Source organism: Oncorhynchus clarkii, chromosome 5 (genome assembly GCF_045791955.1).
Source record: "Oncorhynchus clarkii lewisi isolate Uvic-CL-2024 chromosome 5, UVic_Ocla_1.0, whole genome shotgun sequence".
NCBI classification, from domain to species: Eukaryota; Metazoa; Chordata; class Actinopteri; order Salmoniformes; family Salmonidae; genus Oncorhynchus; species Oncorhynchus clarkii.
This window is the reverse complement of record NC_092151.1, coordinates 47,930,044-47,947,977: the sequence shown is the minus strand read 5'-3', so window position 1 is coordinate 47,947,977 and position 17,934 is coordinate 47,930,044. Positions and strand designations below refer to the sequence as shown.

Here is a 17,934-nt window from a genome sequence, read left to right as displayed (position 1 = left end):
CTGCAAAGGGACCAGGACGACTCATCCGTGTAAAGGAAAGAATGAATGGGGCCATGTAATCGTGAGATTTTGAGTGAAAACCTCCTTCCATCAGAAAGGTCATTGAAGATGAAACGTGGCTGGGTCTTTCAGCATGACAATGATCCCAAACACACCGCCCGGGCAACGAAGGAGTGGCTTCGTAAGAAGCATTTCAAGGTCCTGGAGTGGACTAGCCAGTCTCCAGATCTCAACCCCATAGAAAATCTTTGGAGGGAGTTGAAAGTCTGTGTTGCCCAGCAATATCCCCAAAACATCACTGCTCTAGAGGAGATCTGCATGGAGGAATGGGCCAAAATACCAGCAACAGTGTGTGAAAACCTTGAAGACTTACAGAAAATGTTTGACCTTTGTTGTCATTGCCAACAAAGGGTATATAACAAAGTATTGAGATAAACTTTTGTTATTAACCAAATACTTATTTTCCACCATAATTTGCAAATAAATTCATTAAAAATCCTACAATGTGATTTTTCTGGATTTTTTTTCTCATTTTGTCTGTCATAATTGAAGTGTACCTATGGTGAAAATTACAGGCCTCTCATCTTTTTAAGTGGAAGAACTTGCACAATTGGTGGCTGACTAAATACTTTTTTGCCCCACTGTATGTATTCAGATATTTTACTCAGTACTTTGTTGAAGCACTTTTTGCAGTGATTAGCCTTGAGTCTTCTTAGGGTATGACGCTACAAGCTTGGCATACCTGTATTTGGGCAGTTTCTCCCATTCTTCTCTGCAGATTCTTTCAAGCTCTGTCAGGTTGGATGGGGAGAGTCACTGCACAGCTATTTTCAGGTCTCTCCAGAGATTCTCCATTGGTTTCAAGTCCAGGCTCTGGCTGGGCCACTCAAGGACACAGAAACCACTCCTGCGTTGTTTTGGCTGTGTGCTTAGGGTCGTTGTCCTGTTGGAAGGCGAACATTCGTCCCAGTCTGAGGTCCAGAAGACTCTGGAGCAGGTGTTCATTAAGGATCTCTGTACTTTGCTCCGTTCATCTTTCCCTCGATCTTGAATAGTCTCCCAGTCCCTTCTGCTGAAAAACATCCCCACAGCATGATGCTGCCACCACCATACTTCACCGTAGGGATGGTGCCAGGTTTCCTCCAGACATAACACTTGGCATTCAGGGCAAAGAGTTCAACCTTGGTTTCATCAGACCAGAGAATATTCTCATGGTCTTAGAGTCCTTTAAGTGCCTTTTGGCAAACTCCAAGCAGTCTGTCATGTGCCTTTTACTGAGGAGTGACATCCGTCTGACCACTCTACCATAAAGGCCTGATTGGTGGAGTGCTGCAGAGATGGTTGTCCTTCTGAGAGGTTCTCCCATTTCCTTTGTGGAGCTCTGGAGCTTGTGTCAGAGTGACCATCAGGTTCTTGTTCACCTCCCTGACCAAGGCCCTTCTCCCCCGATTGCTCAGTTTGGCCGGGCTGCCAGCTCTAGGAAGAGTCTTGTTGGTTCCAAACTTCTTCCATTTAAGAATGGAGGCCACTGTGTTCTTGGGGACCATCAATGATAGACATTTTTTGGTACCCTTCCCCAGATCTGTGCCTCGACACAATCCTGTCTCGGACCTCTACGGACAATTCCTTCAACCTCATGGCTTAGTTTTTGCTCTGACATGCACTGTCAACTGTGTGACCTTATATAGAAAGGTGTGTGCCTTTCCAAAACATGTCCACAGGTGGATTTCAATCAAGTTGTAGAAACATCAAGGAAGATCAATGGAAACAGGATGCACCTGCACCTCATAGCAAAGGGTCTGAATACTTACAGTTGAAGTCAGAAGTTTTATGCTGGAGGAAACAGGTACAAAAGTATCTATATCCACAGTAAAACGAGTCCTATATGGCGACATAACCTGAAAGGCCGCTCAGCAAGGAAGAAGCCACTGCTTCAAAATCACCATAAAAAAGTCAGACTACTGCTTGCAACTGCACATCGGGACAAACTCGTACTTTTTGGAGAAATGTCCTCTGGTCTGATGAAACAAAAATAGAACTGTTTGGCCATAAAAACCATCGTAATGTTTGGAGGAAAAAGGGGGAGACTTGCAAGCTGAAGAACACCATCCCAACTGTGAAGCACGGGGGTGGCAGCATCATGTTGTGGGGAGGTGCTTTGCTGCAGGAGGGACTGGTGCACTTCACAAAATCGATGGCATCATGAGGAAAGAAAATTATGTGGATATATTGAAGCATCAAGACATCAGTCAGGAGGTTAAAGCCTGGTCGCAAATGGGACTTCCAAATGGACGATGACCCCAAGCATACTTCCAAAGTTGTGGCAAATGGCTTAAGGACAGCAAAGTCAAGGTATTGGAGTGGCCATCACATACCCTGACCACAATCCTATAGAAAATTTGTGGGCAGAACTGAAAAAGCTTGTGCGAGCAAGGAGGCCTACAATCCTGACTCAGTTACACCAGCTCTGTTAGGAGGAATGGGCCAAAATTCACCCAACTTATTATGGGAAGCTTGTGGAAGGCTACCCGAAATGTTTGACCCAAGTTAAACAATTTAAAGGCAATGCAACCAAATACTAATTGAGTGTATGTAAACTTCTGACCCACTGGGAATGTGATGAAAGAAATAAAAGCTGAAATAAATCACTCTCCACTATTATTCTGACATTTCACATTCTTAAAATAAAGTGGTGATCCCTAACTGACCTAAAACAGGGAATTATTACTAGCATTAAATCTCAGGAATTGTGAAAAACTGAGTTCAAATGGATTTGGCTAAGGTTAATGTAAACTTCCGACTTCAATTGTGTTTTTTTAATTGATTTAACTAGGCAAGTCAGTTAAGAACACATTTTTATTTACAATGACGGCCTACTGGGGGAACAGTGGGTTAACTGCCTTGTTCAGGGGTAGAAATATATATTTTTACTTTTCAGCTCAGCGATTCGATTCAGCAACCTTTCATTTACTGGCCTGCCTCCCCAAAAGAAGGTAGTTTTTTAGTTTTAATACATGTGCAAAAATGTCTAAAAACCTGTTTCGCTTTGTCATTATGGGTTATTGTGTGTAGATAGATGAGGGAAAACATTTATTGAATACATTTTAGAGTAAGGCTGTAACTTGAAGCTAGGGGGCACTATTTTTATGTTTGGAAAAATAACGTTCCCAAAGTAAACGGCCTATTTCTCAGGACCAGATGCTAGAATATGCATATAATTGACAGATTAGGATAGAAAACACTCTAAAGTTTCCAAAACTGTACAAAATATTGTCTGTGAGTATAACAGAACTGATATTGCACGCGAAAGCCTGAGGAAAATCCAATCAGGAAGTGCCTCTTATTTCGAAACACTTCTGTTCCTATGCATGTCTCTCCTCTATTTAACCTCTTTGATCTCTAGGGGCGCCATTTCATTTTTGGATAAAAAACGTTCCCGTTTTAAGCGCGATATTTTGTCACGAAAAGATGCTCGACTATGCATATTCTTGACAGTTTTTGAAAGAAAACACTCTGAAGTTTCAGAATCTGCAAAGATATTGTCTGTAAGTGCCCCAGAACTCATTCTACAGGCGAAACCAAGATGATGCATCAACCAGGAAATGAGCAGAATTTCTGAAGCTCTGTTTTCCATTGTCTCCTTATATGGCTGTGATTGCGCAAGGAATGAGCCTACACTTTCTGTCGTTCCCCCAAAGTGTTAGCAGCATTGTGACGTATTTGTAGGCATATCATTGGAAGATTGACCATAAGAGACTACATTTTCCAAGTGTCCGCCTGGTGTCCCTGCGTCGAAATTGGAGCGTAAAGCCAGGTGCAATTATTTTTCCATTTGAGAGCAAGGAGAAACCAGGCTTCCACGAAGGATATATCATTGAAGAGATATGTGGAAAAACACCTTGAGGATTGATTCTAAACCACGTTTGCCATGTTTCAGTCGATATTATGGAGTTAATTTGGAAAAAAGTTTGCGTTTTGAGGGCTGAATTTTCGTTTTTTTTTTTTTTTTTTTTTTTTTTTTTTTTTTTGGTAGCCAAATGTGATGTACAAAACGGAGCTATTTCTAATACACAAATAATCTTTTTGGAAAAACGGAGCATCTGCTATCTAACTGAGAGTCTCCTCATTGAAAACATCAGAAGTTCTTCAAAGGTAAGTTATTTTATTTGAAGGCTTTACTTGTTTTTGTGATAGTTGCCTGCTAAATGCTAACGCTAATGCTAACGCTAATGCTAACGCTAAATGCTACGCTAGCTAGCTACTGTTACACAAATGATTGTTTTCCTATGGTTGAAAAGCATATTTTGAAAATCTGAGATGACAGTGTTGTTAACAAAAGGCTAAGCTTGAGAGCTAGCATATTTATTTCATTTCATTTGCGATTTTCATGAATAGTTAACGTTGCGTTATGGTAATGAGCTTATGTCTATAAATAGAATCCCGGATCCGGGTTTGGTCGTCGCAACAGGTTAAAGGGATATCAACCAGATTCCTTTTTCTCTGGCTTCCCTAAGGTGTCAACAGTCTTTAGACAAAGTTTCAGGCTTTTATTTTGAAAAATGAGCGTGAAAGATCACATTGCGTAAGTGGATAGGTGGGGGCTCTCAGAGTAAAGTCGCCATTGTTCCTCCTGCTGTTATAGAAAAACCTACACACTCGGTTGAAATATTATAGAATATATATTTTAAAAACAACCCGAGGAATGATTATAAAAAACATTTGACATGTTTCTGTGGACATTATGAAGACTATTTGGAATTTCCGTCTGCGTTGTTGTGACCACTCTTTCCTGTGGATTTCTGAACATAACGCAACAAACAAACGGAGGTATTTTGGGTATAAAAATAATCTTTATGGAACAAAAGGAACATTTGTTGTGTAACTGGGAGTCTCGTGAGTGAAAACATCCGAAGATCAAAGGTAAACGGTTAATTTGATTGCTTTTCTGATTTTCGTGACCAAGCTTCCTGATGCTAAGTGTACATAATGCTATGCTAGGCTATCGATAAATTTACACAAACGCTTGGATTACTTTCGCTGTAAAGCATAATTTCTAAATCTGAGATGACAGGTGGATTAACAAAAGGCTAAATAAATTGTGTTTTGCAATATTGCACTTGTGATTTCATGAAAATGAATATTTTGCTGTTGCGCTATGCTATTCAGCGGTTGCTGACGAAAATGATCCCGCGACAGGGATGGGTAGCGTCAAGAAGTTTTAACAAAATGTTGAAAAAGTGAAGGGGTCTGAAAAATGTTCGAATGCACTGTATGTTTCTATAATTTTTGTTGTGCGTAATAGGAGGACATGCTACCCAGTGTGCATAGAAATAGGCTACGTGGCCTACACTCCACACTACAATAGAAAAGTATTGTTCCATGTATGCATGGTGTTGAAATATCAATAATCATCAAGTCTGATTAAGACGAATGTACCAATGTAACAATGGATGTCGAAACTGCCTTTTACATTGTAGAACCAGTTTATTGGTTGTAATTGCCAAATTGGGTAATTGTATGGTCCTGGGGTCCAAGTGCTTATGTTATTGTAGGCCTTACCTGTTTGAGCTCCTGCTGGACAGATTCGATTTGGTTTCTCAAGGGGAGTCTGTACATTTTAGCCCTCTACCTGTGTCCATTTAGATAGGACAGGTTAAGCCTGATACAGAGGCTATTTCTTTTGGGCTATTGCCCGTGTATATTTGGTCAATCTACTTGTATATTTTGTATGATTTGGTGCTTTCACCATTGGATCCCCAATACTACACATCAACCTGCCTTACCGTCTGCTGATTTCAGACCATTACAACTGCTACAAGGTCCCCATTTTACAATTACATAGGTTAATCAAAATGTGTTGTAGACAAAATAATGAAAAGGGCTGTCTGGTAGCCTCAATAAATAGACAAAGATTTATGGTTGAACAAGCATTGGTAGATTTGTTTTTTAGACTCAACTTGAAAACTTGATTGGCTCTTAGAATGGGTGACTTGGACTTGACTCCAGTCTTGACCTGTTCTACTTGGGACTCGACTTGAGACTCGGACCTTGTGACTTGAGTCATGCTTGTGACTCAAATAATAGTGAGTGACTTGGTCCTACCTCCTCCTGCCGGTATAACTGCTAGCTGTACAGTGTACTGTGTGATTGTAAACCCACAATCCAATCCGTGTACAAACGCGTTAGTTCCAGTTTGTTGACTATAACATTGAAATGGTGACAGTGTAGGCTGTATAGCGGTTATCGGCTATGGTTTGAAGAGGTTTTTGTCGCTGATCACAAACAGCTGTTTTGTTGTGCACTGAAGTCCAAAAGCGAAGGAACAAGTTGAGGAGAGCCCATAGATGCAAGGAATTATACACAAGCAAAGTGGTAATGATGTGGCTGCAATGAAAGTGAACTGTGTGTGCGGATGATCAGCAGTGTGTTCATTTAGCCGATTCTGTTGCAAAACGTTACTTAATCGGAAGCAAACGGAATGAAATGGGAAGAGATCTCCCTGAATTTGTCCAATAGAAACTATTGTTTTAGTTGGAAAACAGTGTTTTTGCAACTGTTTGGACTAATGATTACACCCTAGGTCACCTAGATGCAGGCAAGAGTGTGCAAGGCGATATTCAATGTGTCACTGTCACCTTGATTAGTCCAATGTCTCTCAAATCAAATATTATTTGTCACATGCACTGAATACAACAGGTAGACCTTACTGTGAAATGCTTAATTACAAGCCCATAACCAACAATGCAGTTCAAGAAATAAAGTTAAGAAAATAATAAATAAAATAAAAAGTAACAAAATAACAATAATGAGGCTATATACAGGGGGTATTAGTACAGAGTCAATGTGTGGGGGTACAGGTTAGTCGAGGAAATTTGTACAACTTCTGGGATGCCCACAAGGCCCTCCCCCGCCCTCCCTTCGAAAAATCTGATCACGACTCCATTTTGCTCCTCCCTTCCTATAGGCAGAAATTCAAAACAGGAGGTACCCGTGCTAAGGACAATTCAACGCTGGTCTGACCAAATCGGAATCCACGCTTCAAGATTGTTTTGATCACACGGACTGGGATATGTTCCGGGTAGCCTCCGAGAATAACATTGACGAATACATATAAACATATATGTACCCACTGTGCCTATTAAAACCCACCCTAACCAGAATCCGTGGATAGATGGCAGCAATTGTGCAAAACTGAAAGTGCGAACCATCGCATTTAAACATGGCAAGGTGACTGGGAATATGGCTGAATACAATTCCCTACGTAAGGCAATCAAACAGGGAAAACATCAGTATAGAGACAAAGTGGAGTCGCAATTCACCAGCTCAGAAACAAGACGTATGTGGCAGGGTTTACAGATAATCACGGACTACAAAAGGAAAACCAGTCACGTTGCGGACACGAACGTCTTGCTTCCGGACAAGCTAAACACCTTCTTCGCTCGCTTTGAGGATAACACAGTGCGCCACTGACGAGGCCTGCTACCAAGGACTGTGGGCTCTCCTTTTAAATGGCCGACCTGAGTAAGCCATTTAAAAGCGTGTGTCATGACGTTGCCCTCTTTGGGTGTGGCAAGCCCCATCCCCCTCTCCCTGCCTCCCCCTTTCCTCCTTCAACTAGGCTGCTGTGGTCAGAGAGACATCGTAAATTCCTGAGGATCTCCTCATGGACACACAGTATGGAGAGAGTAAATGTTCATAGAGAACAGGGGAATTTCTTCCACCTCATAGAACTCGAGGTCGGAACAAATTTCATGTTCCGGAGAAAGTATAGAAGATCGGTGAAAAATCCAGCTACGAACTGGTCCGTTTGTTACAACTTGGGGAAGCTCATGGGAGACGGTGTGGCCACATTACCATAACGCTGTTTATATAATAGCCTCAGATATGAGGTTTACATCTAATTGTTGTATAAGATGAATGAGTATGATATTGTTTACACAATTTTACAATGTGATTTTGGACTGTTTAATGAAGGAAAACTCAAAAAGGGAATTGGAGTTAACTAAATCAGAGGACCGCCCCTGAGCCCAGTTAGGGTCAGGCGTCCTGGGACAGCCCTTTTCTGCAATTCCGAATAAAACCCAACTTTGAGAAATTATCACCAGACCATGTTTTTCTCCATAAGGAGAGAACAAAGGTTGTCGACCATTGCTGAATATTTGAACCATACCACGTGGTTAAACTCTTACACTATCGATACCGACAGAATAAGAACAAGTCTTTGATATCAATTACTAGTCTGCAGCTAGGAATTCTGTATCATTGAACGCGAGGAACGACAACCGCCGAAACATCCATCTATAACAAATGAATGAATGTCACTTTGAACTATCCCCTCTAACCAAGACAGAGAGAGAGCGAGAGAGGTCGCGATGCCGGTTTAGCCCACTAGGGCACATTCCCCTATCATTTCTTGTAACCACATTTACCTTGTTTGTTTATGCATTTCTGTGAATTACTTAGTTAGTAATAAATAAATGATTTAAGACAATTGATGTATGGATGACTCAGTGAAGACTGGGTTCATGCAGATAACCAACAATTTACGACGTTTGGAATGAGACTAATGTGAGGTAAAGTAAATAATGCATTAATTCGAAGACTAATTGATCAGATAAAATATCTGAAAAGTTATTTTAGGAAATTATTACTTTGTAATCTGAATATTTTTCCTTGGTGCCCCGACTTCCTAGTTAATTACAGTTACATGATTAATCAGTTGATCGCGTAATACTAATTACAGAGAATCTTTGATAAAATCTATAAGTTGTAAAAGCGTTAACCCTCACAAGCAGCATCCCTAGCCGTGCCCTCAGAGCATGCGCAGACCAGCTGGCTGGAGTGTTTACGGACATATTCAATCTCTCCCTATCCCAGTCTGCTGTCCTCACATGCTTCAAGATGGCCACCATTGTTCCTGTACTCAAGAAAGCAAAGGTAACTGAACTAAATGACTATCACTCACTATCACTCAATTCCCTTTTTGAGTAGCACTCACTTCTGTCATCATGAAGTGCTTTGAGAGGTTAGTCAAGGATCATTTCACCTCTACCTTACACCCTAGATCCACTTCAATTTGCTTACCGCCCCAATAGATCCACAGATGATGCAATCGCACTGCCCTATTCATAGGCTAGGTTGTAGCAACCTCATGATGGGTATAGGGCAAACTAGAGTATCATGTAGTAACCTAAATCTATCGTTGTTACATTAGGCTGGGTGAATGGAATAAGAATGACAGTCATCCAAATTATGCTGTAATAGAAATAAGTCCATGCTTATAAAATGAATAAATAATCGCCCTCCCTAAGCTTAAAAACAGCACTGACCACCACTGAATCGCAATACATATAATACCATGAGGATCGCTATACATATTGTACCGGCACCTAAGTATCGTGACCATATCCTAAGGACCCTAGCAATTCCCAGCCCTAATAACCATCATAATTCTCATGATGATGATGGTCATGGTTGATGACAAACTATTATATACTATGATGATAAATCTTAATCTTATATTCATGATAGGGAACATTTCGATGACTTTTACTTGTCAGCGCACAAGAGTTGAGCAACAAACATCCTCCATACATCCTATGCATGTAATGTGATTAAGGACCAGAGTTTCTCCTGAAACTTCTGGCCCACAAATGTGTCCTTTGATGTCTCACCCAGAGTGTCTCCCATGGTGGTGATGGTACGTGTGTCCAGGTCCAAAGTGTGGGTCAGGTTGGACAGCACCATGGCAAGATGGGGGCGCCAGTCGCCCCACTTCTCATCCCCACAGCACTGCAGAGACACTTATGTAACTTTTACAGTATAGTGCTGACCCCAAATTAATTTTCTTGATCCGTTCTTCAATAAGTGCAGTTCAGTATTGAACAGCCAACTTTAATTTCACATTGCTGAAAGATCACTTTTTTATTACTTGAAAATGTTCATTAAGCCACAAGAACAATTTAATTTTAAACATTTAATGTTAAAGGTCCAATGCAGCCATTTTAGTCTAATATCATATAATATCTGGGTAACAATTAAGTAACTTACTATGATTGTTATCAATTGAAATGGTCAAAAACAAACAAAAATATAGGTTAGCAAAGAGCAATTTATTGTGCAAGAATTTTGCTAGGCTTGTGAGTGGGGAAGGGAAAACTGAAATCTAACAGAGGTTTGGAATTCTCTCTTATTGGTCTATTAACTAATTTACCACCTGGTGATGTCACCAGGCAAGCCAACACTTCATCCACCAAAACAGAATGAACTTTCAGGCAACCTTTTCAAAAAGCTATTACACTAAAAGGGCATTGTCATCATTTCCCCAATTTCACAGTATTACTCAAACCTTATAGTGTGGAAATATATATTAAATACAAGACAATCTCATTTTTGAGATTGGGCCTTTAAATGTAAATTCCTGTTTAAATTAATAACGAATGTAATAAATTAAAATACATTTTAAAAAATCCTCCCTTTTTATCTCAAAATGTAATTTCTGAACAAGACAGCAGTGTGGTTCTGTTAGCAAAATAGAAAAGGTATCACAGGGTCATACTCACAGTGGCTGAGGCGGGCATCCTCCCAGACATCAGTTGGTACACTGTCTGCAGAGGGTCGTTGATGGGCAGACTGTTCGCAAACCTGACCACCCCAAGAAAAAAGGATCACAAGTTTAATCTTTTTCAGTCAATACATTCACCTCTTTTTTGGATAGCTAACGTCTTCTGGTATTTTGTGTGTTTTTTCTACGTTGAGCAACTTTTTTGTACATACAATGCCTTCAGAGAGTATTCCTACCCCTTGACTTATTCCACATTTTGCTGTGTCACAACCTGCATTCAAAATGGATTGAATATATTTTCTTCTCCCCTACCTACACACAATATTCCATAACGACAGAGAGAAAAAAAGTTTAGAACATTTATTGAAAACGAAATAAAGAAATAAACTAAATGACCAAAAGCTTGCTGGTCCAACATCTCATTCCAAAATCATGGGTATTAATATGGAGTTGGTCCCCCCTTTGCTGCTATAACAGCCTCCACCCTTCTGGGGAGGACTTTCCACTAGATGTTGGAACATTGCTGTGGGGACCTGCTCCTATTCAGCCACAAGAGCATTAGTGAGGTCGGGCACTAGCTCGCAGTCGGTGTTCCAATTCATCCTGATGGGGTGGAGGTCAGGGCTCTGTGCAGGCCAGTCAAGTTCTTCCACACCGATCCCGACAAACCATTTCTGTATGGACCTCGCTTTGTGCACGGGGGCATTGTCATGCTGAAACAGGAAAGTGCCTTCCCCAAACTGATGCCACAAAGTTGGAAGCACAGAATGCCATTGTATACCGAGAGTTAAGATTTCCCTTCACTGGAACTAAGGGGCCTAGCCAGAACTATTAAAAAAACAGCCCCAGACCATTATTACTCCTCCATCAAACTTTACAGTTGGCACTATGCATTGGGCATGTAGCATTCTCCTGCCATCCGCCAAACCCATATTCATCTGCCGGACTGCCAGATGCTGAAGCATGATTCATCACTCCCGAGAATGCGCTTCCACTGCTCCCGAGTCCAATGGCGGCGAGCTTTACACCACTCCAGCCAAAGCTTGGCATTGCATATGGCGATCTTAGGCTTTTGTGCGGCTTCTCGGCTATGGAAACCCATTTCATGAAGTTCCCAATAAACAGTTAATGTGCTGATGTTGCTTCCAGAGGTAGTTTGGAACTCAGTTGTGAATGTTGCAACTGAGGACAGAGGATTTTTACACGCTTTGTGCTTTAGCACTCAGCGGTCCTGTTCTGTGAGCTTGTGTGACCTACCACCAGACAGCTGAGCCGTTGTTGCTCCTAGACGTTTCCACTCCACAATAACAGCACTTACAGTTGACCGGGGCAGCTACAGCAGGGCAGATATTTGACGAACTGACTTGTTGGAAAGGTGGCATCCTATGACGGTGCCTCGTTGAAGGTCACTGAGCTTTCCAGTAAGGTCAAGCTACTGTCAATGTTTGTCTTAAATAGTACCCGCAAAACACCAGTCTCAACGTCAACAGTGAAGAGGAGACTCCGGGATGCTGGCCTTCTAGGCAGAGTTGTTATTTACTCTAAAATATTAGAACCTAACACCATAAAGGGGTTGAATACTTCAACGAGTCGCCAGCACTGGATGCTATGCTTACCCCAGACAAGGAAAATGGGGGCGTGTTGAGCCATGAGCAGCCTTTCAAAGCATTTCATAGCTTCAGATGTGAGTGCTACGGGGCGATAGTCATTTAGACAGGTTACCTTTGCGTTCTTGGGCACAGGGCCTATAGTGGTCTGCTTGAAACATGTAGGTATTACAGACTGGGTCAGGAAGAGGTTGAAAATGGCAGTGAAGACACTTGCCAGCTGGTCAGCACATGCTCTGAGTAAGCATCCTGGTAATCCGTCTGGCCCTGCAGCCTGTTTAAAAGGTCTTATTCCCATTAGCTATAGAGAGAGTGATCACACAGTTGTCCGGAACAGCTGGTGCTTTCACGCATGGTTCAGTGTTACTTGCCTCGAAGCGGGCATAGAAGGTATTTTTCTAGTCGGGTAGGCTCGCGTCACTGGGCAGCTCGTGGCTGGGATTCCCTTTGTAATCTGTGATAGTTTGTAAGCCATGACATATCTGACGAGTGTCAGAGCCGGTGTAGTAGGATGGGATCTCAGTCGTAGCGATGCTTTGCTTGTTTGATGGTTCGTCGAAGGGCGTAGCAGGATTTGTTTTAAGAGTCCAGATTAGTGTTCCGCTCCTTGAAAGCAGCAGCTTTAGTTAAAAAATAAAATGAAGAGCTATTTGGTTATTTCACCAGGTAAGCTAGTTGAGAACAAGTTCTCATTCACAACTGTGACCTGGCCAAGATAAAGCAAAGCAGTGTGACACACAGTTACACATGGAATAAACAAACGTACAGCCAATAACACAATAGAAAAGTCTATATACAGTGTGTGCAAATGAAATAAGATTAGGGAGGTAAGGCAATAAATAGGCAGTAGTGGCAAAATAATTACAATTTCGCAAATCAACACTGGAGTGATAGATGTGCAGAAGATGAATGTGCGTGCAAGTGGAGATACTGGGTTGCAAAGGAGCAAAAAATAAAAAATAAAAAAATAAGTCGTTGGATGGGCTATTTACAGATGGGCTATGTACAGGTGCAATGATCTGTAAGCTGTTCTGATAGCTGATGCTTAAAGTTAGTTAGTGAGATATGAGTCTCCAGCTTCAGTGATTTTTGCAATTCGTTCCAGTAATTGGCAGCAGAGAACTGGAAGGCGGCCAAAATAGGAATTGGCTTTGGGGGTGACCAGTGAAATACACTTGCTGGAGCGAGTGCTACGGGTGGGTGCTGCTATGGTGAGCTGAGATAAGGCAAGGCTGTACAGAGCAACGACTTATAGATGACCTGGAGCCAGTGGGTTTGGCGACGAATATGAAGCGAGGGCCAGCCAACAAGAGCATACAGGTCACAGTGGTGGGTAGTATATGGGGCTTTGGTGACGAATCGGATGGCACTGTGATAGCAAACTGGATACAGTCTGAGTGTTGGAAGCTATTTCGTAAATGACGTCACCAAAGTCAAGGATCGGTAGGATAGTCAGTTTTACGAGGGTATGTTTGGCAGCATGAGTGAAGGATGCTTTGTTGCGAAATCGGAAGCCGATTCTAGATTTAAGTTTGGATTGGAGATGTTTGATGTGAGTCTGGAAGGAGAGTTTACAGTCTAACCAGACACCTAGGTATTTGTAGTTGTCCACATATTCTAAGTCAGAACCATCCAGAGTAGTGATGCTAGCCGGGCGGGCAGGTGAGGGCAGCTATCGGTTGAAGAGCATGCATTGAGTTTTACTTGGATTTAAGAGCAGTTGGAGGCCACGGAAGGAGAGTTGTAGTGTCCAAAGAAGGGCCAGAAGATTACAGAATGGTGTCGTCAGTGGAGAGGTGGATCAGAGAATCACCAGCCGCAAGAGCGACATCATTGATGTATACAGAGAAAAGAGTTGGCCCAAGAATTGAAACCCCATCGAGACTGCCAGAGGTCCGGACAACGGGCCCTCCGATTTGACACACTGAACTCTGTCTGAGAAGTAGTTGGTGAACCAGGCGAGGCAGTCATTTGAGAAACTAAGGCTGTTGAGTCTGCCGATAAGAATACGGTGATTGACAGAGTCTAAAGCCTTGGCCAGGTCGATGAATACAGCTGCACAGTATTGTCTTTGGTCGATGGCGATTATGATATTGTTTAGGACCTTGAGCGTGGCTGAGGTGCGTGGCTGAGGTGCACCCATGACAAGCTCGGAAACCAGATTGCATAATGGAGAAGGTACGGTGGGATTCTAAATGGTCAGTGATCTGTTTGTTAACTTGGCTTTTGAAGACCTTAGAAAGACAGGGTAGGATAGATATAGGTCTAACAGTTTTTGTCTAGAGTGTTTCCCCCTTTGAAGAGTGGGATGACTGCGGCAGCTTTTCAATCTTTGGGGATTTCAAACGATAAGAAAGAGGTTGAACAGGCTGGTAATAGGGGTTGCAACAATTGCGGCGGATCATTTTTAGAAAGAGAGGATGCAAATTGTCTAGCCCGGCTGATTTGTAGGGGTCCAGATTTTACAGCTCTTTCAGAACATCAGCTATCTGGATTTGGGTGAAGGAGAAATGGGGAGGTTTGGGCAAGTTGCTGTGGCGGGTGCAGAGCTGTTGACTGGGGTAGGGGTAGCCAGGTGGAAAGCATGGCCAGCCAAAGAAAAATGCTTCTTGAAATTCTCAATAATCATAGATTCATCAGTGGTGACAGCGTTTCCTAGCCTCAGTACAGTGGGCAGCTGGGAGAAGGTGCTCTTATTCTCCATGGACTTTACAGTGTCCCAGAACATTTTGGAGTTTTTGCTACAGGATGCACATTTCTGCTTGAAAAAGCTAGCCTTTGCTTTCCTAACTGCCTGTCTATATTGGTTCCTAACTTCCCTGAAAAGGTGCATATCGCGGGGGCTATTCGATGCTAATGCAGTAACGCCACAGGATGTTTTTGTGCTGGTCAAGGGCAGTCAGGTCTGGAGTGAACCAAGGGCTATATCTGTTCCTGGTTCTACATTTTTATTATGTGGCATGCTTATTTAAGATGTTGAGGAAAGCACTTTTAAAGAATAACCAGGCATCCTCTACTGACGGAATGAGGCCAATATCTTTCCAGGGTACCCGGGCCAGGTCGATTAGAAAGGCCTGCTCGCTGAAGCTCCTTGTGAATTTGGATTTGTGAACTAAACACGTGAACAAAAAGGAGGTATTTGGACATAAATTATGGACTTATTCGAACAAAACAAACATTTATTCCTGGGAGTGCATTCTGATGAAGATCATCGAAGGTAAGTGAATATTTATAATGCTATTTCTGACTAATGTTGACCACCCAAATATGGCGGATATCGTTTTGGCTGCTTTCTTGTCTGAACGCTAGACAGATTATTGCATGGTTTGCTTTTTCCGTAAAGTTTTTTTGATTGCATTAAAGGAGAAGTATCTCTAATTCAATGTATAACAGTTGTATTTCCATCAACATTTCTAATGAGTATTTCTGTAAATAGATGTGGCTCTCTGCACAATCACCGCATGTTTTAGAACTACTGAACATAACGCGCCAATGTAAAATTAGATTTTTTGATATAAATATGCACTTTATCGAACAAAACATACATGTATTGTGTAACATGAAGTCCTATGAGTGTCGTCTGATGAAAATCAAAGGTTAGTGATTCATTTTCTCTCTATTTCTGCTTTTTGTGACTCCTCTTTGGCTGGAAAAATGACTGTTTTTCTGGGACTAGGTGCTGACCTAACATAATCATATATAGTGTGCTTTCGCTGTAAAGCCTTTTTGAAATCAGACACTGTGGTGGGATTAACAACAAGTTTCTTTAAAATGGTGTATAATTTGAGGAATTTTAATGATGAGATTTCTGTTGTTTGAATTTGTCGCCCTGCACTTTCACTGGCTGTTGTCAAATCGATCCCGTTAATGGGATTTCAGCCGTAAGAAGTTAAACTACAACTCTACCAAAAGGACAAGACTACACCAAAAGGAGAATTGGCTACACGGTTGGAAATGGTTAAACTCTGAGACTATGGATCCTTACAGAATAAGAGCAAATCTTAGACAAGAATTACTAGTCCGCAGCTAGAAATTACATACACCTGGAACGAGAATACAGACAACCGCCGAAACATCTATTCTATTAAAACATTTTTGAACGTACTCTGAAATATCCATTCTAACCACCTACAACCACGAAAGACAGGCTGACCTTTTCTTTGTATCATTGTTAGTAACCAATATCTACTGTTTGTTAAGTATCACATTTAATGATAGTAAAGACACGACACTGTTGCCTAGTCACTTTACCCCTACCTAAATGTACAAATCAACCTCAGTTACCTCATACCCGTGCACATCAACTCAGTACTCGTACCCCGTGTATACACTGCATTTGAAAAGTATTCAGACCCCTTGAATTTTTTGTGAGATTACAGCCTTATTCTAAAATTGATTAACCTCTGCCAAAAGCCAGGGAAAATGCAGAGCGCCAAATTCAAATAAATTACTATAAAAATCAAACTTTCATTAAAGCACACATGCAAGATAGCAAATTAAAGCTACACTTGTGTATCCAGCCAACATGTCAGATTTCAAAAAGGCCTTTCGGCGAAAGCAAACGATGCTATTATCTGAGGATAGCACCTCCGTAAACAAAAAGAGAACCCATATTTCAACCATGCAGGCGCGACACAAAACGCAGAAATAAAAATATAATTCATGCCTTACCTTTGACGAGCTTCTTTTGTTGGCACTCCAATATGTCCCATAAACATCACAAATGGTCCTTTTGTTCGATTAATTCCGTCGATATATATCCAAAATTTCAATTTATTTGGCGCGTTTGATCCAGAAAAGCACCGGTTCCAACTTGCGCAACGTCACTACAAAATATCTCAAAAGTTACCTGTAAACTTTTCCAAAACATTTCAAACTACTTTTGTAATACAACTTTAGGTATTTAACGTAAATAATCGATACAATTGAAAACGGAATGATCTGTGTTCAATACAGGAGCAAAACAAACTGTAGCTTGCTTTCTGGTCACGTGCCTCTAACAGTACACTTCAAGTGACCCTCGTTCAAGATGGCCGTACTTCTTCATTACAAAAATAAATAACCTCAACCAATTTCTAAAGACTGTTGACATCCAGTGGAAGCGATAGGAACTGCAATAAGGTCCCTTAAAAATCTGGATTCCCAATGAAAACACAATGAAAAGAGAGTGACCTAAAAAAAAAAAAATCTGAATGGTTTGTCTCTGGGTTTCACCTGCTACATAAGTTCTGTTATACTCACAGACATGATTCAAACAGTTCTAGAAACTTCAGTGTGTTTTCTATCCAAATCTACTAATAATATGCTGGGGATGAGTAGCAGGCAGTTGAATTTGGGTATGCATTTCATCCGGACGTGAAAATACTGCCCCGTCACCAAGATGTTAAATCAATCTACACAGAATACCCCAAAATGACAGAGCAAAAACAGGTTTTAGAATTTGTTTTGCAAAATTTGGTAAAAATAAAAAACAAATACTTTACATAAGTATTCAGATCCTTTGCTATATGACTCGAAATTGAGCTCCGGTGCATCCTGCTTCCATTGATCATCCTTGAGACGTTTCAACAACTTGATTGGACTCCACCTGTGGTAGATTCAATTGATTGCACATGATTTTGAAAGGCACACACACCTGTCTATATAAAGAACCACAGTTGAAAAATGCACGTCAGAGCCAAAACCAAGCTATGAGGTCAAAGGAATTGTCTGTAGAGCTCCTGAGATAAGATCGTGTCTTGGCTGATCTGGGCGAAGGTGATG

At 41.4% G+C, this 17,934-nt stretch overlaps 1 protein-coding gene across 15 annotated transcripts in view; it reads right to left on the bottom strand.

Annotated features, from left to right (window-relative positions):
* The window catches only part of LOC139408945 (SEC16 homolog A, endoplasmic reticulum export factor), a 76,109-nt gene that overhangs the window by 12,136 nt on the left and 46,039 nt on the right, over positions 1 to 17,934 (bottom strand). For all 15 annotated transcript variants that reach the window (XM_071153454.1, XM_071153456.1, XM_071153460.1 and 12 more), the window contains 2 exons: positions 10,563 to 10,644; positions 9,675 to 9,792 (listed from right to left, as the gene is read on the bottom strand). In XM_071153454.1, coding sequence (XP_071009555.1) covers positions 9,675 to 9,792; positions 10,563 to 10,644 — 200 coding nt within the window. The remainder of the gene's footprint in view (positions 1 to 9,674; positions 9,793 to 10,562; positions 10,645 to 17,934) is intronic.